Source organism: Patella vulgata, chromosome 8, assembly GCF_932274485.2.
Source record: "Patella vulgata chromosome 8, xgPatVulg1.2, whole genome shotgun sequence".
Lineage (NCBI taxonomy): Eukaryota > Metazoa > Mollusca > Gastropoda > Patellidae > Patella > Patella vulgata.
This window is the reverse complement of record NC_065886.2, coordinates 29651922-29677628: the sequence shown is the minus strand read 5'-3', so window position 1 is coordinate 29677628 and position 25707 is coordinate 29651922. Positions and strand designations below refer to the sequence as shown.

Below are 25707 nucleotides of genomic sequence, written 5' to 3'. Positions count from 1 at the left end.
TGACACAAAGTCTGTCTTGTTAGAAGCACTGTTTTTACTTACAAGGGGTAGCCATGTTGAAATGTTTTGTCTCGGTAGTCTTCGAATGATACAACATATTATGGAATTTTGAGACTTACATTTTCAGTTCATTGATTATATTGCAATGGGAGGGGGAGACTTCTTCCCAAAAGGTGTCATTTACTCCCCTTCAACTGCCAAGGGTTCTTTCATATGCATATCATCCAAACAATTAGTAGACAGGTGCCACACCGTACAAGAAAGTACAGTTAATTTTTATACGCCCACATTGAAATGTAGTTGTATATTGTCGTCGCCCCCCGTCCGCTCTAGAGGCTAAATTTAATATCTGATTGACTTTAAATTTATACACAGTGTTTAAGGTCATGAGACGAAGAAGCCTATTCAAAATATCTTGTGGACGGGCTAGAGGGGAAAGTTAATATCCTATTGACTTTAAATTTATACACAGTGTTTAAGGTCATGAGATGAAGAAGCCTATTGATTTTCAGCAATTTCCGATAATTACTGCCAGAGTTATGGCCCTTGATCACTTCAAAATATCTTGTGGATGCTCTAGAGGCTAAAGTTATCATCCGATTGACTTCAGATTGATACACAGAGTTTAAGGTCTTGAGATGAACAAGTATATTGATTTTCAATGAATTTTAATAACTTGAACAGGTAAATCCATGTTATTAAATGTTTCATATACTAAATGTTAGCATGGGGCAGAACTTTATAAAAACCAAACAAATTCTAATGATTTTCTGATAATTACTTAATGAGTTGTTACTCTTAATCAGATTTTAGTGTATTATAAATGTTTCATTACCGAAGAGAGTAAAAATATGCGACAACTCTTGTTGACTGCCCGGACGATTTAGCTGCTGTGGGTGTATGTTTTGTTGCCTGGCAACCTATCTTTCTGCTGGTATTTGCTCAGTGCAATTGTTATGCATGTACAAGATATGGAGTTTTTCACTGGTGTATTGCAATATTAGGGGGAGACTTCCTACTTGTTATTTTTAGGGGTTGCAATATTAGGGAGAGACTTCCTACTTGTTATCTTTAGGGGTTCTTTTATGCAGATCTAAATGATATGTCACCCTGTATAAGAGAAAACATGGTTTGAAACAATGACAAGGTTAATTTTTCTTCTGATATTTTCCCAGTAGAATTGTTAAACATGTACAATATGGAGTCATGACAAGGGACAACGTATGGAGGTCCTGTGTACATAGTTTTGTGCACATAAAAGATCCCTTGGCAGTTGGAATTAGATATTAGAGTAGGCTGGTGCGCTGCTTTGCATGCAAAATTTCCATCATAGCATACTGAATGGCGTATGTCGGTGCAGAACAGTAGGATGTTAAACCCCATTTCATTTCTCTTCATTTCACAATATGAAGTAATTCACCCGAGTCCTGGTAATAAAATACAGATTTTACCAACAAACACCTGGAATAAACAACAACAAATAATGGTGTAGTGTTCATCTCTCAGCATGATAGAAAAACCTTCCCATGATTACATGATCCTAGTATCAGCTGACTTGTGACATTTCTAACAATTCAAACATTGTGTGAATAAAATACATGTAAGAATGAGAAAAATGCTTGTTATATTCTTTGTATAAATCGCAATGGTGCCAAGAGGTTGAGGAAAGTCTGCACAAAAATTACTTCTAGACTCCTAATGAAATTCTATCAAGAGATTCAGAGAAGTTGGTGCTAAATGTACTTTTAAGTGTCTGACTGAAGAACTGAGGGCAGTATAAAAAAAAAATGTGATTACTGGTACATAGATTATAATATGGTTTTAGGCATAAGTGTTTGACTGAAGATTTTCAGGGCAGTAAAATAAAAAATTCATAGCAATACATAGATATTAATATGTCTTTAAGCTGCTTAAATAAGGCTGTCTATAAAATTTCCGGAATGGTTTTTGTGAATCCTCATAGAACTTGAGAAAAATCAATTAATTAGATTTTATATAATAATTGTCGATCTTGGATGACACAAAAGAGGAGAGGTTCATTTCATGAATTATTTGTAGGCAGGACTCTCCTGATGTTTCTTTCCCCTCATTCTGGACAGTCCTAAATTCAATTAAAGTTTTCTTATAAACAAAAGTTTTGTAATGTATTCTGTCAATATAAGCCACACTTTGCCTGTATTTTAATATGATTTTAAAACCCAGGTGTGTATCTGTCTTATTTTGGAACATCTGGTGTTTACACAGATATATCCAATGTTTAACTGAGTCATCAAAATCTTTTAATGGTTAATATAAATACATCTGTACTTCCTTTTATTCTAAAGCATTCCTATCGCTCTCACATTCTCGGATTTGAGGCTCAAATTGTGCATGGTAATTTCAGATCAATTTTTAAAACCTTCAGTTAAGAATTCATTCCATAAGAATTGTTACATGTTCTGTTTCTCACGGTGGGATCTTTAAAGATGCAAGAGCAAAATCTGCCCATTGCAGATCTTTTTTCTGGCTTCAAATGTTATATACGTTATTTAAACATTTATTCACATGAGAAGCTTGAAAGCAACTCTCTAGACAATTGGGTGGCTTTGATATTAATTAAATTATACCACTGCTCCATTTGATGAGTTTACGAAAAAAATGGAAAATCACGACTTCATTTATTATCGTATCAAAGTAATTTGAATGAAATTTTCCATATATTCATTGTTCATTATCTATCTTTTTGAACTATGTCAGCCCTATATATCTCAATCTTACTTAATGCAGCTATAAATTATACATTAGGGTGGGATCTCACAAATTATACCCCTGTGGTACGTGTTTGAATCTCACCCATTCAGCCATGGAATTATAATTTGTCATGGGTTGTACTAAAAGAACACTATTCTCTTTTCATAGCTGAGTGCAATGAACTTTTGGGAAATCTGGGGGGTTTTGGGGGATTTTTTTTGCTTGCACAATTCCAGTTTTGTTTTTTTTACATTTCATTTTTGAGGAAATGGCCTTGTGAATATTATTGTAGATAAATGTCAAGGAACTATATGGTGTATCTGATTAACCTGGTGATATTTACATGGTAACCGTAGTAACTGATATTATATCTACATCTGGTCTATACATATGCAGATAGACAGTAGACAGACATTCAACTGTTTTTTATATAAAGTCATTGTTCTAGTATGTTATGTCATTGTAAGATTAACAAACCACACCTATAACACTTATCAGAACAACATTGTGTGGGAAACACATCATAATTGTTAATAGTCTAAACCTCAATTTTGAGCTATAAATAAAATAAAACCAAGTACGAACAATCTAAACCATTAGACAAAATTCAAAGTCTTAAAAAAACAGTATAGGCAAAATAGTATAATCAGTAAATGGGCTGTTCACCGTGTACAAATTACACGAAGAACAATGGTAACAGGGGTCTGGAAGAGTAAGCTTACCCTGCCTGGCACCACACCCGCCATAGCTTCATCCAAACCATTAGATGAAATATCGGTAAAATAGCGTAATTGACCAATGGACTTTCTGTATGCAAAATGCACATGATGAACAGTGTTAACAGATGTCATAGACATAATCAGAAAAATAGTATAAGCATCAATTAAAATAAATCTAGAATAATAGCCAAAAGAGAAGTTATATTTACTAATCAAGTCAATATGACGGCCATAAAACTTTTTAAAGTTTTTGTAAGTTTACTGGGCAAGTATCCCTATACTTGAAGCTTAGATGACAAATGTCTTGATCTACTTAAAAAATCAGAATAAAAGGAATAAGCTCTCTTGTATCGAAATGAGACACATACACTCTATAAGCTGATGATAGTGGAATGTTACTACTAATTAATGGAAAGTTGACCATCGAAAAGTCATCACGTTTATCAAACAATTTAATACTCAGTTTATGGCAGTTGGCAAAATCGAGATGCAGATCCAAGTAGGAAGCGTAATTGTCACTGTCAGTAGTATTTTTAATTTTGAGCTCATCAGGATATATGAATTCTACATATTCAGAAAAATCCTCAAATTAAAGGGGGATTGCAGATTCCAATGGCATTGAACAGGTTTTTATATAAAGTTGTTGTTCTAATATGTTATGTCATTGCGTGAAGGATTAAGAAACCGCACCTAGAACACTTATCAGAACAATATTGTGTGATAAACGCATCATAATTGTTAATAGTTTAATACATCCTAAAAATTATTGAAATTAAGAATCCGAAAATGAAAGTAAGAACCTGAAAATGAAGGGGCATTGCAGATTCCAAATGGCATTAAACTGTTTTTTTTATATAAAGTCGTTCTATGGTGTTATTTCATTGTGAGATTAACAAAATACACATGGAACACTTATAAGAATAATATTGTGTGGCAAACATCATAATTATTGTTCATAGTTTGAAACATTATTTATTAAGTCAAATGCTAAATGGTCACGCCATTATTGTTGCATTTACATATTTCAGTTCTGCCTACATGAGCTCAGTCGTTGCAGAAAACTGGAACATTAAACCCCATTTCAAGTAATATTTCTGTATACTATTAATTTTCAAATCTATATATTTTCCATCATATTTTTGTTGATTTTTGAATAGTAGCTGATTTAATTCAATTAACAATGGGATACTTCATTGCAGACAAAAAATGGACTGAATTTCCATAGTTTTAATTAATATTGAATAATAAATAATTAAAAAAATCAGTTCAAATTGTGAATATTTTTGTGAACACTACCATGAATAAGACCAGGTGGGATCATGCGTCTTGACATGATTTGACTGTTTATGATTTTGGCCTTAAATAATTTTTGTAGCCCTGATGCCTAGATTATGACTTCCGTGCTTTGAAAATTGAAAACACCTGGTTAAAATTGTTGTTTGATAAGAAAATTAGAAGATTGTGTTTCGTTTTAAAGAAACAGGATCAAGTCCACTGTACAATAAACTTTGATATTTTAACATTGAGTTGTCACTGCAAACTGGTCCTCCACCATTCAGGGTTGCTAGATTTCTTCACATGTTGGATGGCCGAATGGTTAAACACATAGGCGTAAGTTCACAAGGTTCTGTCATTGAATCAAGGGGTGTGATTTCGATTCTTTGTCACATGGGTTTTCCTCTGACAGTTAAAGACCTCTACATGCAAACAAATTTTTGAATTATAAATGGAACCATATATTAGTCTCAATGATCTAATTTGAGTATACTTAAACTCTCTCTTTCTCAGCTGGTTACAGACACCAGAATGTCGACCATAACGGTCGAACTTGAGATGATTATTTGATACCTTTAAATACCCAGCTGATTTTTTTTTTTTTATCTGACAGATGTGTTAACTCATTCTTAGATCATATAAATACTCTGTTAAATCTGGAAGTTCCTTGTCTTACAAGATAACGGTTTCGTATGGCGGTATCTGGTTAATTTACTTGGGTTCTTTTGCATGTTTCGAGATACTAAAAGGGCAAGAATTGCACTTTGTTGATTCTTTTCTTTGTCTGAAGAAGATCGAGTTCTGATTCTCACTTTTGTGAATTTTAGACCTAATCAAATGTTTGTCTTCGTTTCGAATCAAACTCTCAAAGTTTTCTTTATTAAAACAAAGAGTGAAATTCTTACTGTGATATTTATCTCTTAAGGTGACTATATAAAGGAAGGCAGACTTTGCTCTTTTACTACAATTTGTTAAATTCTTTCATTGTGAATAAACTTTCTTGGAACAATGAAATTGAAAGTGAAGTACTTTAATTAATTTCTTTAATGAAATCTTACTGTTATAGTTATTTAGAATGACCAGAGAAATACTATAACTTCACATATTATAAATCCAAGAATTATCAAAAATAGTTTTTGTTCCTTCATCCTTACATTGTGGTTAATAATGTGTGTGAAGACATTCATTTTGACGAATATTTTTGCATTTTTACGAAGTTTCGTGTTTGTTTCTATTGGATCAGTGTTAATTACGATCTTGTGGATGATTTATCATAGTGGAGAGAGTGGTAGTATCATCAGCGCCGACAAAAAACAACGTAATTTCAAGTATCTAATCGGTAGGATTACAATGTAGTGGATGATTTGCTGTTTGTTTTGCAGTGTTGGTTTTTTAATGCATGTTTTAAAGGTAAAATATTCAGATATTTGTAAACATAGGATTAGTTTTAAACATAAATTACAGATTTTTTGTAGAATTAGAATTTGTGGCATGTTTTGTGTTGTATTTACTGTTGTAAGACTTTAAACCCTATATCATTGTATTTTACTTTTAATGTTGAATTATTTAAATTGATATTAAAGTGAGAGAAATACCCCTGAAACAGATAATTTGGTTGATTAAAGAGGCATTAGCACCTTGATGGACTTTTACCATTTTGGTAAAAATAATTTCAGTTGAATGTGATTTTTTTATCCAGAATCTGTGAATTCATTGTTGAGATAAACACCTTTTAACTTGCACATATATTTTAATGGTTTTCAAGGAGTGTAACAAATGCTTGTTAAAAATAGCTTTCTCTAACTTGCTCATTTCTTGGACTGTTGATAATTTAGCAAGCGTAATATTATTTTGAATTTATTTTTCAAGAATTCATGAAATTGATTTCCTTGTGCTAGGTTTCCACTATCACGATTCGCACCATGATTGAAATCGTGGTTTAATAGTGGGGTAATCGTGGTGATCCTATCAAGTCTATAATCATATATTGAGGTCAGTCGTAGCAATCATATCGAAACATATTCAAACGTATCTGTACATACCAGAACGTGAACTCAATAGGGACAATCCTATCGCAACGCATCGCACGACAGTTGAAACCTAGCATTAGTGAGAGTGATCATACCACTTTAAATGAGTTATTAGGCATGTCTGATTTAAGAAAACCCTTTATAGCTGATATTTTGAAGCCGTGTAATAATGATAATTATAATGTAAGAAGATTGCTATCAATATTATTATATTTTCACACTTCAGTAACTGTTTTTTTAGAAAATAATTTTATACTTTGGTTACCTTTTTGATATAAAAAGATTGACGTCAAGCATGGATGACTACCAGTAATTTATCTTAACTTTTAATTTCATATGAAAAAAAAACCCCAGGAATTTGAAAGTCAGGAGTGACTGAGCACTTCTGGACTCTAGTTGAAATTCTAGACCATTCTACACACAGAGAACATCTACTGTGAGAATAGACACTATTGTGCAGAATAGTGAATGAAATGGTGTTTTATTAATGTCCTACTTTTCTGCACCACAATATTCTGATAAGACGGGAGATCGGAAATATCTGATGTTCATAGTCGTTCAGATTAGATCAAAAACCAAGGTCCACCCATAGGCCTAAATAAAATAACTTTTAACGTCGTCTTGAATTCAAAATGAATTATCTTGGCGAAAATGGCCTCTTTCAAACATAACATGTCAGTCTCAAAACGACCATGGTAAAATTCTCTACAGCATGTTAAATTCCAAAACATTTAACTGTGAGTTGCAATAACCAATATACTCTGTAGGTCATATGTGTCATTTAAACATGTTAGTCTCAGATTGAGTTCATTTGTGATCCCAACCATCAGAAATTTTGGGAGACACTGAGGTAATTTTATACTAATGGATTGGGATTCAATATCTCATGTACATTTCAACAGCGTTTTTTTTCCCAGATATTTAATTTTAGAGGTATAAAGTGGAATTCAGTATCTTACTTACATTATTTTAACTTGTATACAAACAAACAAATCCTGCAAGACAAACCTGTGAACTTGTCACAAACAACACAGACATTGCAAGCAGTAAACAACAAATATCAAATCAAGTGAATGGATCCGTGGGTCAGCCGTAAGATCAATTTGGGACTAACATAGGGTTCAGTCCGATTTGAATCAGATTGTGATGATATGAGAGAAAGGGAATGTCGACAGGTGTTACTGCTAAATAATTAGCCTACATCAGGTCAGAGAATAAAAATAAACCCCTGGTAGACTTTGCCAATATCAACCAATATAGTCTTCCTGGTTTGCTATTATATTTACACAATACACAAGTAAACCAAAAGTTTTAGCTGTGTGAAAATCCCAGATTAGAAATGGTATCAGGTGTTCTTGTATATATATATATGTATTACCTGCCTCATGTACAACATGTTATTATTGGACTTTGATTAAATCAGAACTTAAAGCGAAATGGGTCTGGTTGAAGATATCCTTGCAGCAATGACCGTCTGAAGAGTTGCAAGTCAAATAGTGAACTGAAAGCATATAAAGTTTTTTTTGGAATGGTGGTGCCTGCAGACTCACAAGTATAGTATGATTAGTTGTTCGGATAGGCCCAAAAGATTGAGGTCTATCGGTGTTCACATTGGCGTGCATATAAAAGAAGCCTTGGCAATTGGAATTCGAAAAAAGTGACGGATAATCTGAAAAATTCTACCCTTCGCATTGCACAGGTAACTTAGGAATGAAACTTACCGTATGTTAATCTCAGTATAACCAAAGTTTTGTGTTGATGAGACATTAACCACATGTTAGTCTCAGTATAACTAAATGTTAGTCTCATTATAACCCAAGTACAGTGTTGATGAGACATTAACCACATGTTAGTCTCAGTATAACCAAATATTAGTCTCAGTATAACCCAAGTATTGTGTTGATGAGATATTAACCACATGTTAGTCTCAGTATAACCAAATGATAGTCTCAGTATAACCAAATGTTAGTCTCAGTATAACCCAAGTATAGTGTTGATGAGACATTAAACCCAATTACATTCCATTTCAGTTATATCTTTAATTGTGCATTCTACTTGTCACTAAAGAAAGTGTAAAATGATACATATGTAAGTAAGATATTGGCAACAAGACAAGATCACACTGACAATAACATCCACCTACTAGCAGCTTATTTTAATGTTTTACATGTAATCCATTCAACATGACAGACAATATACACATACCCTTAAACAGACAAGTATCTAAAACTTCCAGGAATTAACATTCTGGTACTCTTTTTGTTCTGATTTGTTGGTCCTTGTGACAGCAAGGAATGTAATACATTCTACGACGTACTCTTATATTGAGTTTCTGCTGTCAAGGGTTATTTTACGTACACAGGAAGTTTTTATGTCCCATCCAAAGGACTAGACAAACCCACTATCCTGCACCACTGACAAGGGAAATCACACTGAAAAGTACAGAAGTTCGAACCTAGGACGTCCTGATTTACAAGCCAGAGCCTTGCTCACTGTGACACCTGTAATCAAAACGCTATGCATACCTGCACACTGTGTAGTAATGCATACACAGTCAAGTGCCTGATACCTGCCAAGTTATTAAAGAAATAATGATGGTATATTATGGTATGACATATGAGGGGAGAACATATAGATATTATTAAGAAGAGTGATATTGGCATGATGACAGGAGCATCAAGACTGAAAGTAATAAATGTACTACTCTTTTCTATTGAGTTTGTATGCCACTTGTTTTAGACTTGATGATTGGTCTGTTGATAAACCACTGTGTAGTCAGATTACAAATCTTACATACCTACAGAAACATTACAACATCGACAAAGTAGTGGGTCGTCGTGTAATAGACATTGTTCCTACTTAATCTGTGATATCTCTACCTACAGTCTTTCAACAGATCAACAATAGATATACCCTGTGTTGCTTCAGTCTTCTTCTTTGTTCTCCTGTGGTCCTGTTGTTCAAATTCTGAGAGTTGTTCTTTGTTCTCCTGTGATCCTAGCTGTTGTTGAAATTGTGAGAGTTGTTCTTTGTTCTCCAGTGGTCCAGTTATTGAAATCGTGAGTGTTCTGTTGTCCAATTGTTGAAATCGTGAGTGTTCTCTTGTGATCCTGTTGTTGAAATAATGGAAAGTGTCTTCAGTTGAAATGTTTATTAGAATTTTTTTGTGATCCACGGGAATACATAGTAAGAGATTTCGTACAGCTTTAAGTATCAATATTGGTTCCATTCTTCAATTTTTTGTTCTATTTTCCACAAGACATGTTTAAGGTATATACAGGTTAAGGTAATATAAAACAGGCATTATGAAAGAGCTAAATCTGCTTATTGCACGTCTTTCTTTAGGCCTGAAATGTTATCTAAATTATTTATCAGACATTATGGGTAATTAACTTACCAAGACTATAATCAACTCTCAATACCATCTGATGGCTTTGATATAAGTAGATTAAAATACATTTTGTGGTCGATACTGTTACTGTATAAAACTTATAGTTGAGGTTTTATTTATTATCGTAACGACGGTAGTAATGACAATCAAGGCTAGGCTATAATTGTATCACAGATATCTAGGCTTTTGTTTTCACTATCTATTTTTTAACTATTATAGCGAGAACTGTCAGCTCTTTATCTAATATTACCTAATGTCGCTTTAATTCTTATTGCAAATTCAAAGCCGGCTGATCGTCATTTGTATTTTGCGGACAATACCTAGAATTTCATTAACCAAAAAATCAATTGTCAAGTTAAAACAAAAATCAAAATATCAACTGTAGAGATAATCTTGCAGCTTGGAATTACTCGGATTAAAAAGAAGCCCATACTAGTTGCTTTTGACTCCATGACGACAAACATTTGGTTAACCAATCAGCGTTGATGGTTCTAGTGGGTTACCCACAGTTCGATCCGTGCACCTCACGCCAAATATTTGCTGTAAAAGACCGTTTCGTTGTCTTAAGCCCTCACATCATCCAGAACGAGGGCTATATAACAACTCTTCCAGATCCTGGTGTCATAGATCCAGATCTTGGTGACAAGTAAAACAAAATTTTGAACTATAAAAAACGAAACGAAATAGGTTCTGTGTTTTAATCAGAATGGAATCACACAAATGGCCATCAGGGGTAATAAGTAATGTCTATCAAGAGGTGTTAGTTGAAAATTAGAATTATAAAGTTTAATCATATTTTAGTCTCAAAATGATCCATACGATATATATATAGAAGACGTGACTTTATCTAGGGATAGCTGATCAAAATATTTGTTAACAACAGATTACTTACTGTGTAAGAACTTTATATGACTAGCAATAGTCAGATTAAGGATTAGATTAAGGGTCATGTATAGAGTTAATCCTGGTTTATATTTTCCTTACTTGTTAATTTAACATTAAAGGGACATTGTGTCAACCTATAATCTACTGGTTGTGATTTGTCTTGGATAAACTTCTGCTTGTTTTCTACAAACATAGCTTCAGTTTTTGAAAAACTGCCATGAATTACTGGTCATATTGATTGTAAGTACTCCTGTGTGTTGTGCAGAAGACAGAATAGACTTGTGGACCTCCCGTCTTCATTAGCCCAGTTGGTGCAGAAAAGTAAGATGTTAAACCCCATTTCATGCATAGACTTGTTGGCTCTGTCTGGAAAACTTGATCTCACTTGATTTGTTTCCAAACACACTTTTCTATTTTTATTGACAGAGGATGTAAATTAATATTTTTTTTTTATATGAATTGTACCTTTTAGTCCCGTGAAGTCTAGTCATGTAGTTGTATAATGAAGTATTAGTATTAGCTCTGATTGGACAGGTCGTGGGTCGAGGGTTGAGATTAAGGGAGGATAATTAGGTTGGATTATGTGTAGTCGTAATGCAAACAATTATTTCAGGTAGACCACTAGAACGCTATCAGATAGATATAGGAACAGTTTGACACACCTGTGATATGATATATGCAGCATTCCAATACATCTGTTAATCCATAGTTGATGTTTCTCTGGATGAAATTTGGAACTTATATTCTTGGACAATAGTGAATATAATTTATTTTAGTGGGATACAGCTTTAATACAGTATGCCATACATGTTTCTATTATGAAGTGAATCTTTATATTCTTGGAAGATAATTAAACATTTGTTTCTGAATGGAATTTCTTAAAATCTACTGCTGAGTTGAACTCTGCCATGGTTCTATTTTAAAATCTCAACAGCCGTTTATATTGTGCGATTAAATTTAATGAGAAAAACTTTTAAGGGTGTGATTCCTGGAACTTAAACAAATTGTGTTTTCATCAAAGAATATTTGATTATAATAGACACTGTTAATCTTGATAGCTGAATCTAGGGTATTAATTACTGGCAGCAGTGCCTTCACTTCCAAATACCGAAAATTCCACCCAAATCGGCAACAGTTTGAAAAAGAAAACCTAAGTTTAGAAAGTTATATTTTTAGATCAGACGAGTTTTGTGGTAAGACAATTAACAAGTGGTTGTAATATTTTCATTTTAGATAATATATAACTTGCTGGATCATTAGTTAAACCAAATGGGATGGTTCATTTAATGTGGTTAGTACTAACCCACAATGAGATGAAATCTAGAGATCAGAATATATAAATTAGTAGAAATTAGGCATTCATAATTTTACTGGATTTAATTTAGATTTTCAAGTGTTTGCGTTTTCTACTTTAAAAAAAAAAAGTTGAATATTTCAGATCACTGTAGAGAAAATTGAAGTGCCTAAGTAAAGTTTAAATGTTTTCTTTTCTATAACTTTCAATTTGGATAGATCTAGCTTATATTAGTCTCAAGGCTTATAATAGACTCTTCTTTCTTGAATCAGTATATAAATATTACGTTTGTAATGGAACAGAAGTTACCTTAATTATAGATAATATTTATCAGTTGAAATTGAATCATAAGTATAAAAAAAAAAACTAAAGTGAAAACATATGGAAGAAATTTGTGAAAAAGATTGATATTGGAAGGGTGATACCAATAGTGCAACACAAATTTAAATTTTTATTTCTATTTCTTCAGGGATAAATATATTAAGTAAAACACAAAAAGATACGTGATTACTTATCTGAACAGTTTATTTAGTTCAAATGTTAAGTTTTGATATGCAAACAAACCAGCGGTTATGAGATTTGAGTGGCTATTCGTTTATTAAAAGATCCTGAAGATCTAAACATTCAGTTACTTTGGCCTGCAGAATAATTAGCACATAGAAAGTTGTGTTCGTTATTTAAAGTGTAGTGGTGATTAATGGAAAAATTGTGGATGTTTTTAAGTTGGAAAATAGAACACAGCAAGAAATTGTAAAAAGTTGTTTGACCTAGAAAGTGATTGAAACATTGTGTTCATTATTAAAATTAGTTATCTATTTTTTTAGAGAAAGTGTTGGGTTAATAGAGAAATTGTGGATGCTATTTCCGACAAAGAATAAAACAGGAAAATAGAACTCAGTGAGACTTTGTAGGAAGTTGTTGTTAAAGGGAGGTTATTCTAAAACAGGGAAAAAAAAAACTCAGCGAGAAATCATAAAAATTTGTTGATCAAGGGAGGTAATTTTAACAAGATTTACGATGTCTAGTTACGGAGGTTATGGTAGTGGTTACAGTAGTAACTACAGGTCGTCGTATACTAGTTCACGACCTTCTTCTTACACATCGTATTCGTCAAGTTATTCCTCGTCATATTCACCCGGATCCACGTCAAGTTCCCTGGCACGGAACTCAGCCTACTCCACACATTCCTACAAAAATGACTACAAATCTGATTATTCCCGCCCGAAATACGAAAGCTACTCCTCACGATCTCGTTATAATCGAATACGATTGGATGACGATAAATCAACATCTGTATCTAGTGATAGTAAATTTACACGACAGGATAGTGAATCAAAACCAGTTGACAATATATCAAGTGTTAGCAAACTTGAAGATGAGAAACCTACATACACTAGAAATAAAATAAAAGATGAAGAAAAGGTTGAGATATTGGAAGAGAGGGCACCTGTAATTGAAGGTAAGGATACTGCTGCAGGTTGTCATCTCCGGGTACATAAAACAATTTTGATATCTGAATGTAAAACCCTGCCATGATTGTCTAATATTCAATAGATCTTCCAGAATTATTCTTAAGATTAACAGAACACAATTTTGATGAGAAACAACCACTGGTTTATTCTAAAAGCACAACGTTTCGACAAGTGTCTTCTTATCGTTATCAATACCTATAAGAGGATACCTGTCAAAACGTGCTTTTAGAATAAACCAGTGATTGTTTCCCATAAAAATGGTGATCTGTTAATGGGTTTCCCAATCACTAAATGCCACTTAAAGATTATATTCTTAAGATATTTAAAGTTTGAGTCGTATGTGCATGGATGTGATAGGTAATAAGGTATTTCTAGAAGATGTTATTTCTGTGTTTTTTGTATCATTAATCAGTTTGAAAGAATCGTGTAAATAAAAAACATAGAGTCATATGTAATACACTATGCACGTCATCTCTTGTTTATATTCTAAATATTTACATCACGGATATTACCAAACTTCATAGTTTAAACGCACAAGTTTTCACTAAATTTTTGCCACACCATTTATAGCAGTGGCAGGTATTTGGCACTTGGCAGAGTATTTGATGACATAGTTCACGATTTCAATTTATCTTGTTTGCATGTGTGGGTGGAACAGAGACTTTGATTTTATAACATTATGCAAGCACTTCAAGTTAACTGATGGTAGATGTTGACGAGGTTGTCAAGTGGTTAGTGATCTGATGTCTCTACTAGGATGAACTGGGAGAGTGTGGGTTGGTTTAAATCTCAGTGTCGTCCCAGTTGCTAAAAGTCTTTGCAATTTTTCTTGCCCTACTATTCACTTACTAGCTAAAACAATGCAAATAGTTCATGAAATAAAATTGTACCATGTCCATGTGTGCCTCCCACCACGACCGAGTTTGTGTCAAGTGAACCTTAACTCTCTCTCTCTCTCATATATATATATATAAGTATAATATATATATATAGTAACTATGACAGTATTATGTATATTTAGTTGAATCTGGCAGTGTTTGTGGTTATTTATGTTGTCATGTGCCAGAGAATCAAGGAAGATAATTACTATGTGATCTATTAATAACCCAGAGATTGATATGGGTGGGTTTTTACCTGCTATCATGACTCAGCAATCAGTCTTCATCTTATTATAGCTACCTGTTCTATATCTACCTGCACAACCAGTAGAAAGAACAAATTACACAGGTGGGATTGTAATCATAAGCACTTGTCTGTCTTGGGACTTGGGTAGAAGGGACATAAACATTTATAAATGAAATGGGGTTTAATGTCCTACTGTTCTGCTCCGAACTGAGTTAATGAAGCTGGGCATACTCCATACATTGTGCTATGAAGGGAATTTTACCCAAACAGCGGCACTACAGAATACTCTTATATCGAATTTCAACTGCCAATGTGTACACAGGACCTCAGGTTTTTGTCCCATCCGAATGACTAGACAACTGTCCTTGTCAGACCCTCCGTCCTGCATCACTGACAAGGCGTAATCACGCCAAAAAAATCAGAATGAACTTTCTCGGCCAATGCAGGGATCGAACACCCGACCTCTGGGCTAGCGAGCCAGCGTCTTACTCACTTAGCCACCATGACCATGACCCCCCATAATCATTGATAACTCTTGTTTGATGAACAAATTATGTCTGGTCAATATACTTTGTGACTAATATGGTTATCTTTTTTTATATAAACAAGGTTTTATTTCATTTGAAATTGGACTGAGGAACAGGCTAGGCTTAAGTTGCAAAAACTTTTTTACAACTTACATAATTAATTAAAATAATGCTGCTTTTTAGTATTTATACCTCAAGTCTCTTTTTAGTTGTCTGTGCCCTTTTCCACCCATTCCCATTAAAATCAGTAACTGAATGTTTCAAAACCCTGTATACCTCAATGACCAGTGGACAACCACCTCCATTAGTTTCCTCCGTTTATATATTTGTACTGGATGTTGGAATGATTATTTTGGAAGGAAGATGTTCTAATAAAAACTAGATTCTATGATATAGTAGTGTTTGTGGGGGAAGATGTTATAATAATACTAGATGATATGATAAGAAACAATATAATAGTTGTATATGTGGGGCTAGAAATTGTAGGAATTTAGATGAACCGACTTGATGTTGGGATAGAAATGGTAGGAATCTAGATGAGATCGATATACCATATATCTGTCTAGAGAATGATATATATTTGATATTTATACCATTCCAATCATAAACTACATGTTATGGAGGAGTGGTTAAAAACATAACCTATAATTATAGACAAACAATTCTATAACTAGAAAAATGCTGATCGGTGTTTCCATTGTATTACACACAACTAATGAAATAAAAAAACAAAACATGTTTAAGCTCATTCCTTTCTCTGTGTTAGGTATTTATTTACAAGTGAAAAAAACGTTTCTGTCATACTTTTAGTTTATGATAACAGACTTACTAGAACACCTGATTCCACTTCTCTTTAAGGGTGTTGGATGGGCGAATGGTTAACGTGGGTGCATTGGATGGAAGGTCTGTGACGTGGTTCCAATTCCTCGCTTGTACGAGACAAGGAGTAGGGTCATCTGGTTTCCTCTCACTGATAAAGAGCCCCCTACACGCAAACGAAGTATTGAAATAAAATTGAATGATATGTTACTCCTGAAATGACCTAGTTTGTGTCAAGTGGAGCTCTTATTGGGGATGTTCTAAAAGCTAACCATTTCTTTTACACTTTCATTTTCCACTTTGTTGGTTTACAAATGAAAAATGAAAAAAAAAACCTCTTACGTTTAGTTAAGTTAATGAAGTTGACTATACTTCCTTCATTATTTCATTAGTAGGTGGAAACTACTGTCCAGGCAAAATTCTCCCCCTTGTCTTGTAGAATTACAAAAACATGTTAGTCTCAAAACAGACTATTACTTACTGACTATATACTAACATATATATATATATATATATTGTATTTGTTTCTTCAACTATAAAAATATATAAATATTGACAATAGATCTATCTTATACGCACCGTTAACTTGACCCTGAATAACCCTTAAAACAGGTGTAACCAGGGACTGTCCTGATTGACTAAACCCTAATACAAGACGATGTACTTGACTGACTTGATAGTAGTGTAAACAAGATATACCTAATACCAGTTGAAATATAATATATTTCCCTATCTGGATGTTAATATGGAATATGTTTTAGTAGCATATATACAAAGTCCTAATTGTAAGTATTTTATATAGATATTGGTTCCTTATTAATCCATCTAGTTCCTATAAGTATTTTATGAAAATACTAGTTCTTTAGTCCCCATGTATATGAAAAATATGATTTCTTAAGTATTTTATATATAAATATTAGTTATTTATGAATCCATGTATATGTTTTTAAAATATTTTATCTATAAATATTAGTTATTTTAAAGAAATATTAGTTTATTTTCATTATTTTCTTATAAATCCAAATATATATGTTGAGTATTTTGTTTTCCTAAGCTATCTGTAAGCCTAATTGTTAACATTCTTATAGTGATATGAGTTCAAACCCCTACTAGTATAGATCTTGGATAACATTATAGATTCTGAGATTTTACACTTTTACATAGAGTTTGATACAGACCATTGGTTCCATGTTGGTGGTATATATGCCTGTCAAGACTGAAACTAGATCTGAAGTGGAATCCCTGATACAGACTATCTGTAAACATTTCTATCATGAATATTTCTGACTGTTGGTGGATACACTATGGCTGTCCTGAGGCTGAAATTTGGGGTATAGGTGTAGCTTAGACCAGGGAGTAACTGGCCCAGTGGCGATGGACTACCTCTTCCGGTTTGGGAGTTAAGCTACTTCCAGTTACTAATTTTATTAAGGAAATCTAGAATATACCTGTTCTTTAATTTTGGATAATGTAATTAAGCATCTGATATTTTGTTAATTAGGAAGTTTTACATCTCTTCATATAGTTTGATAATATAATAAAACTTAATTACTTATTAGAATTTTTTAAGGAATTAACCTGTTTTGTTATGAGAGGGATTGGGTGATTTTAGATCAAACATGGTTTCCTCTAGTCAGTCGTGCAGGACAGAAGGCCTGAAAAGGACAGCTGTCTAATTGTTCTGGTGGGACAGAAAACCGAGGTCCATTGGCAGTTGGAATTTGATATAAGAGTAGGCCTATGTGGCACTGTCTGGGCAAAACTACCCTAATAGCACACTGTATGGTGTATGCCCATCTACATTAGCCCAGTCAGTGCAGAACAGTAGGACGTTAAACCCCATTTCATGTCAAGTGGCATGTTTCGATCCCAAGCTTGTTGGGGATGATGAGTAGGGTTTCCTGCCCAACTTTGTGTTTTTTCTCCAGGTCTTCCAGTCTCTTCCCACTGTTAATAAACACCCCTATGCACAAGTGAATTATTAAAATAAACTGTACCATATGTTAGTCCCAAAATGTCCTAGTTAGTTTCAAGTGGACATTAAACCCCATTTGTCTCTCACTAAAGAAAATAGTACATGTATAAATATATAGTTTGATAATATAACAAACCTAATCAGTTCTTAGCAAAGTTTAAAGGATTAACCTGTTTTGATATGAAAAGAGGTTGCGGGGGGGGGGGGGAGAGTCGTGGACGTTAAATCGTTAAATTTCATTTCTCTACCTCTGTTTTGATATGATTATACTCCATATACAGGTAAAAGGGTTGACCGACATCTTTTAAGATAAAATGTGATCAGACTCTCTTATCCTATGTTTATACCATTGTTTGAAGTTTATTCTATTGTGCTAATGAGGCATTGTAGACAAACCTAAATAACAATAAGGCTAATAAAAGGTGACAATAAGAAAACATGTGTTATCGTAGACTGGACAAGTTGTAAGACCTTGAAGTTTGTTATTTTAGGATGATCCCTTTTAAGTGTGTGTGTGTGTGGAGCTGTGTTTCATGTCCAGGATTCCCCGCAGAGTTGATGTACATTTCTCACAGCTACTTGACTCTCTCCTATTTCGTTTGTGAGGAAATTTATTAAAAAAATATACAGTTGATATTCAAATATTGGCAGACTTTTACCAGACAGTTTTAAGAGTGTTATGTGAATTTTATAGCTGATGTGATTTACATTTTGATTTCTTTAAGCAGCTGGATTAAAAACACAAAATATTTTGGATGCAGACAATTGAAATCAAAAAAAATTTGGCCAAATATATAAGTTATATGTATATTGGATATTAATTTTTATCAACCCATGGATCATTACGAAACTATGTATAATCGTATCTTTTACAAGACCTTTAAATAGTAGTTCCAAGTTGAGTCAGATATTTTCTTTGTGATCTAAACGTGCGTCCATTTTTAGTCTTTAAACAGTAGTTTCATGTGCTTCTTGAACTGAACAATTCTGGTCTGTGTCATTTTTAATTATTTATAAGGAAAGTAAAATCACAAGAAAAGAGAAAATGTACGAAATGAAACGTAGATTTTCGTATGTTGACGTTTTGTTTAAATCCCGAGAGTGGTCTATAGAGCAGCCTATAGGTAATATATCTTGAAAATTCTATTGAGACGGTTAGGTCCTGTCTAGATGTGTGCGCGCACGTTAAAGAACCCTGAACAGTTGGAATCCCATTGCTGTCCGGGTAAAATTTCCCTCATAGCACACAGCATGGCATATGCCCGTCTTCATTAGCCCGGTTGGTGCAAAAGTAGAACTCTGAACCCCCATTTCATTTCTTTTCTAAGAATCAGGGTCACATTAATATTTAAATACATGGACAGTAAGAGAATAATGGTGGCTCATGATCAGTAAGTCAGACATTGGCTTGCTAACCTGTAGGTCCCGTGTGGTTCCCGTGTGTTGTAGGATAGTTGTTTAGATGGGACGAAAAACCAAGGTCCTGTGTACCGATTGGCGTGCACAGAAAAGATCCCTGGGCAGTTGGTATTCAATATAAGAGTAGGCCATAGTGCTGCTGTCCGGGCACAATTTCCCTCATAGCACACACTGTATGGCTTATGCCCATTAACTCATCAGTCAGAGGCGAGCAGTCAAACGTTAAACCCCATTTCATTTCATTTACACGGACAGTGAGAGTGGGTGTATGATGGTATGTATGATATAGACGATAATTATGAGATTTGGAATGGTACCAAGATTTCCACCCAACCAGAATTCCTACCATAGATTATGCTGATTGATTAGTGTATATTGTTTATATATATAATGTATATTCCTTGTACTTAGTACAACCTCTATAACATTAAACTTATTATCAACTTAAAGTGGCTACTAAATTCATATTGAATGACATACCTTATATATCACATGTATTAAGTTGGCTACAAAATATTTAACACATATCATGATATAAATCAGAGGGTTATTAAATGAAACAAAACATTATAAATTGTCAAATCCTGTAATTGAATACCATATTTTTTTGATGTAATATTTTCTTTTAGATATTAGAAAAATTCAAATTTCAGGTTCAGATTCATTGTTTTAATATCCGACCTCCAACTCACTTCCATTAAAAATTAGTTTTGTATACACTAAATTCAAATGTTTATATTTTTTGTCATTACAGATCAGAATCGCAATCGAACTCTTCAGAATACTCCCGGTAGAAGTGCTGGCTATGGAAAACCAACGACCAAAGAACAATCTGGCAGTGTGTCCAACTCGTTTCGATCAACCTCGTCAAAGGAAGTTACGCGACTGGAATCCCTGTGTGAAGTGAGAACGAAAGAGTTAAATATGGTCAAGATAGAATTAAAGTCAACAACGCAAGCTCTAGATGCCATGACGTGTTTAATCAAATATCTAACACAGGAGGTACATATATACGTTAAATTTTGTTTTAATTTTGACAGATTTAGTTGGTTTAGTGGAAACCTCCATGTAGTGAAATGTGTCATCAAATGGGGTTTAACCCGTTCAAGTGCGTAGGTCATTATATAACGTCCTGGACAACTGCCACTCACTGTGTGTAGGGCGTAATATTACGCCTTGGAGGTATTTTCCCCAACCTGTTCTTAGAACATAGTACATAGTTCTTCGTCACTTCGTCAAATTAATAACACTATTGGCGGTAGTTAACGCTTTAAAATCGTCACGCTTAACGGGTTAATGTCTTACTTTTCTGCAACAACTGGGCTTATGAAAACCAGAGGTTGGGAGGCTGAATGGTTTAACACATGCATGTTAGATCATAAGGTCTGTCATAGAGTCAAGTGGCATGGTTTCTAATCCCCGCTTTTATGTGACAAGGCGTAGGGTCGCATGTACAACCTCGTGGGTTTTCTCTCTGTGTCCTCTGGTTTCCTCCCACTGCTAAAAAGCCATACGTGCAAGCGAATTATTGAAATAAAACTGAACCATATGTTAGTCCCAAAATGAACTAGTTTGTGTCACGTGGATGTTAAACCCCATTTCTCTCTCTCGAGTCTCAGCAGTGTGCTATGAAGGAAAATTTTGCCCAGACAGTGCTGCTTCTGTCTATGACGAAAGCTAAATTCACCAGTGAGAGGGGAGTTCTGTTTGAAGTCTGTCTCCTTTTGTACAAATGAATTAAAGCAAAACATGAATCATGTGATAGTCTCCAAATTTTCCACCAGAACTTGACTAGGCTCATAGATCATGTATGAAGATCAACCCAATATGAAATTTAATTTAAACCCAATATGAAATTTAAACCCAATTTCATTTTTTTTCCCTTGTAGTTGGATGCCTTTTCTTGCCCTCAAAAAACAGCAGATTTAAAAGAAGCACAAGAACTACAGAAACAAGCCCAAGAACAAATAGGTTAGTTACAATATTACATTATTAGAATATTGCATCTTAAACAAGCCCTGTTAACAAAAGGGACTCCAGTTAACCAATTAAATGTCAAAATAATTTATATAGAAATAAAATAGTCCAATTAGTTTGTCTGATTGCTTCATATTCATATGTAAAGCCTACATCACAACCCCCATAAGTGCTACTACTGACAGTCTACACGAGAAACCACTTGCGTGTGCTCGGCACCATAGAAGATCTCGGACTGGTTTTAGAGACTATTGGTCATGTACATACAAAATTTTCACTTGGTTTCTTGCGGCTGGTCTGTAAGCTACCAATCACTACATCCTGTGTGTGTCAAAACACGTACGAGGGGTTGTGAGCTAGGCCTAAGGGGGAATAATCTGTTACATTGTACAAGTAAGAATAGTAACAATAAACGATTGATAAATAAATAAAAACTTATTCCATTCCAATTAATTCCCAAAAGTCTATTACTTCACAGAAATATTCCTCGATCAGCAATTTATTTTGATATTCCTGTTTTCAGTTGAGCTCCAAAAACAGAAAACGGAACTAGAGGAGAAATTATCAGAAATAACAAAACAACACGAAGAAACTTTATCTGAGTTAACGAAATTACAAAATGAAATGGTGTCTGAGAAGGAAACGCATGAAACAACAGTCAAAGAACTGAAAGAGCAGCATGAAAAATCTATGGCATTACAAAAAGAAAAGGTGGAAACGGAAAATGCAAAAGAAAATGCCAAATGTACGTAATTGTTTTCTCAATTAATAATAAGGGATGTTATAGGTGAACAGTAAGGGCCACTGGATTCTCGATCAAGATATCCTGGGTTCGGATTCCAGCAGTCAGGAACTTTAACTTAAGGCTTTCATGAGATTGGGATGGCCCAGTGCTGTAGAGTTTCGCGCTTCGAACTGTAGCTGGTCGATCACTTCTGGCTTGCGGTCATGGTTTCTATCCCTATTGTGGTTTCTATCCCTAAGGCTTTCATGAGATTGGGATGGCCCAGTGCTGTAGAGTTTCGCGCTTCGAACTGTAGCTGGTCGATCACTTCTGGCTTGTGGTCATGGTTTCTATCCCTATTGTGTCTTCTCAACATCGTGAGTTTACTCTGGATGCTCTGGTTTCCTCCCACAGGAACAATCCCTACACATGCACTAAGCATAATAAACACTATTAGAAGAAGAAGAATAAACAAAACTAAGGGGATGGAGAAGACAACTTGCTCTTCTGGAAGTTTCCTAGGTAACAATTGTCTGCGATATCATCCTCTGTGGAAGCAAATGTTAAGCCCAAACTCATTATTAAACAAATATATAAACACCCTATTTTATTTCAAGTCGAAGTAATATTTTTGTAATAATTTCAGTGAAAGAAAACCATGAAAAAATGCATCATTTTATGAAAGTTCAAAGTGAAAGAGAGGTAAATATTTTTGTAATTGTTTTATAATCAATAGTCTTCATAATGTGCCTTATTAACATCCCTACTGCTACCAGAAAATTTAAAAACAACATAAGTTACATGTTCAGACTTTGGAGTTTGATATTACTTAATGACCAAACAATCTATTTACATGACCTTGAGAGAGATCATTAAAGGCATTGATCCCCTGTCATTTGAAGGATTTTGAATCTCTTGCAAACTACAATATTGGGAAAGATGGATATTAGAATTAAAAAATTTGTCAAAATTCGGCATTCCCACAAAGATGACATAAGTGAACCAACATCACCTATACATGTTTTTAAAAAAATCTTTCGATGGGGCTTCTTTTTATCCAGTTGAATCCAATGCGGGAATTTATCTTCTGTTGATATTTTGTTTTTGTTTTCTTAATGAAATAGTCAGTCTGAGTACACTTATAGATTATACCGAGAAATGGCATTAAAAACTAGATTATTGATAACAATGACAAAGAGTGGTTATACAAAATATGATAATAAATTTGATTTTTGTTCAGATTGCTGATATGAAGTTTGAATCACAGAGTAGATTGGATATGTTACGTGTAAAACATCTGGAAGAAATCCAAGAATTAAGAAATAAGCATGACATACAAATGGAAGGTTAGTAGATCCGTTATATTTATATAGATAAAGGGCTGGTTCAGTTGCATGTATATAAAGGGCTGGGTCCGTTACATCTGTAGTTCGCTATAGGAAAGGGCTGGGTCTGTTACACATATAAAGATTATGTTTGTTGTGGGTTTGCTATAGGCTGCAGGTCTGTCACATCTATATAGATAAGGTTTGTGGATTCGCTATAGGAAAGGACTGGGACTGTCACATCTATATAGATAAGGTTTGTGGGTTCGCTATAGGAAAGGACTGGGACTGTCACATCTATATAGATAAGGAGGTTTGTGGGTTTGCTATAGGAAAGGGCTGGGACTGTCACATCTATATAGATAGGGAGGTTTGTGGATTTGCTATAGGAAAGGGTTGGGACTGTCACATCTATATAGATAAGGCTGTTTGTGCGTTTGTTATAGGAAAGGGCTGGGACTGTCACATTTATATAGATATGGTTTGTTCGTGGGTCTGACATAGGAAAGCAAATGGTTGAATTTATAAATTTTGTATTTGGTACAGTATTTAATGGTGGAATTTACAATTGATGCTTGTTGTGTTATTAAGGATCGTCTGAGGAAACATTTCAGAAATATTGTACATTTCTTGGCGTTTTGTTTACTTAAAATCAAAACTTTACAAGATACCTACTTGCACAGGACCGGGTAACTACCGGTAATCTAATTGGTCAATATAAACAGAGCCAAGTTATATTGACGTAAATTATGCCATAGTAGTTCAACTAAAGACAGTAGATGGCCTGATTATTATTCCTGTTCACGGTTGTGATCCATGGTATATTATGCGGCAACCTTTGTGGATAGCTAGGACGACTTAATTAGCAGCTGTGGGTGTATGTTTCCATGCCTGGCAACCTATCTTTATTTGGAAAGTTGATATAGCTAACAATTTGTATACACATGAGATTTTCCTTCAAATGGAAACTTGAGTCAATAACCATTTTTAACAAAGGGCTAATGGAGAATAATTAGTCGAGACATAGGATATCTTAGCCTTAAATTAAAGGAGTGATATTCTACTGAATGGTTTGGTCTATTTAATAAAGATATTTGATAACAGGTAGGGGCTATGTAATATAATATTATAGACTAGGGAATATTGTAAGTTACACTATAGGTAGTCACCTATAAAACCATTAGTTGACAATGTAATACAAGGTACAATAGGTGTTCTTTATTGGTAGAGTTCATAGGTGATAGGATATTGTAAAGGTATATTGAGTCTATATGTCAAAGGTCATTGGATATTGTAAATGAATAGATGTTTCAATAGCACAATTAGCATAGTCTTCAGTATGTGTAAATACTTCATTTTGTTATTAAAGAGGCTGTGACGCTCCAAGATCAGAACATTTATCTGTTGAAAAAAAACTAAATGCATTTCATGTATCAGGCCCAGGACTGTTCTACGCAGTAGACATTTACTTCTGGCCTCTGGATCCATTCAATTGTTTTGATATTTTTATACGTCCATCGCCCCTGTCTGTCCATCCGTCCACAATTTGTTTTTGGACACTGTACAGGTCACAATTTTTATCCAATTTTGACGAAACTTGAAATATAGGTCTATCTCCAAAGATCTTGGTTCCTTATGATATTGGCATGTATTGGACTATAACTTTATGGATCATGGCCACCGATTGTTCGAAAAATCACATTTTAGCTTGTGGGCACTCTAGAGATAACAATTTTCTTCTGATTTTAATGAAACTAGAAATGTATGTTTATAACCAAGGGATCTTGGTTCCTATCGTAGCTTCCTGAATTATGGCCCCTGATTGTACGAAAATCATGTTTTTTGGCTTGTGGTCCCTCTAGAGGTCACAACTATTATCCAATGTAAAAAAAACGTTCGAATATATCACTGTTACACCGTAATCATGATTGAGTTCAAATTTCGTGAAAATCGGACCAAAACTGTTGGACAAAATGGCCACTCTTCGTACGCAAATAGTCTAAAAATATGGTATATCAAG

General features: G+C 34.1%; 1 protein-coding gene across 7 annotated transcripts in view; it reads left to right on the top strand.

Moving 5' to 3' along the window:
- The window catches only part of LOC126829315 (restin homolog), a 111095-nt gene that overhangs the window by 75744 nt on the left and 9644 nt on the right, over positions 1–25707 (top strand). For 5 of the 7 annotated variants that reach the window (XM_050559092.2, XM_056102649.1, XM_050559091.2 and 2 more), the window contains 5 exons: positions 20416–20663; positions 21551–21632; positions 22162–22383; positions 23009–23064; positions 23603–23708. In XM_050559092.2, coding sequence (XP_050415049.2) covers positions 20416–20663; positions 21551–21632; positions 22162–22383; positions 23009–23064; positions 23603–23708 — 714 coding nt within the window. Of the gene's footprint in view, positions 1–9556; positions 9814–11643; positions 12224–13064; positions 13784–20415; positions 20664–21550; positions 21633–22161; positions 22384–23008; positions 23065–23602; positions 23709–25707 lie in introns of those variants that run through there. The other 2 variants (XM_050559096.2, XM_056102651.1) reach the window with 2 other exon arrangements.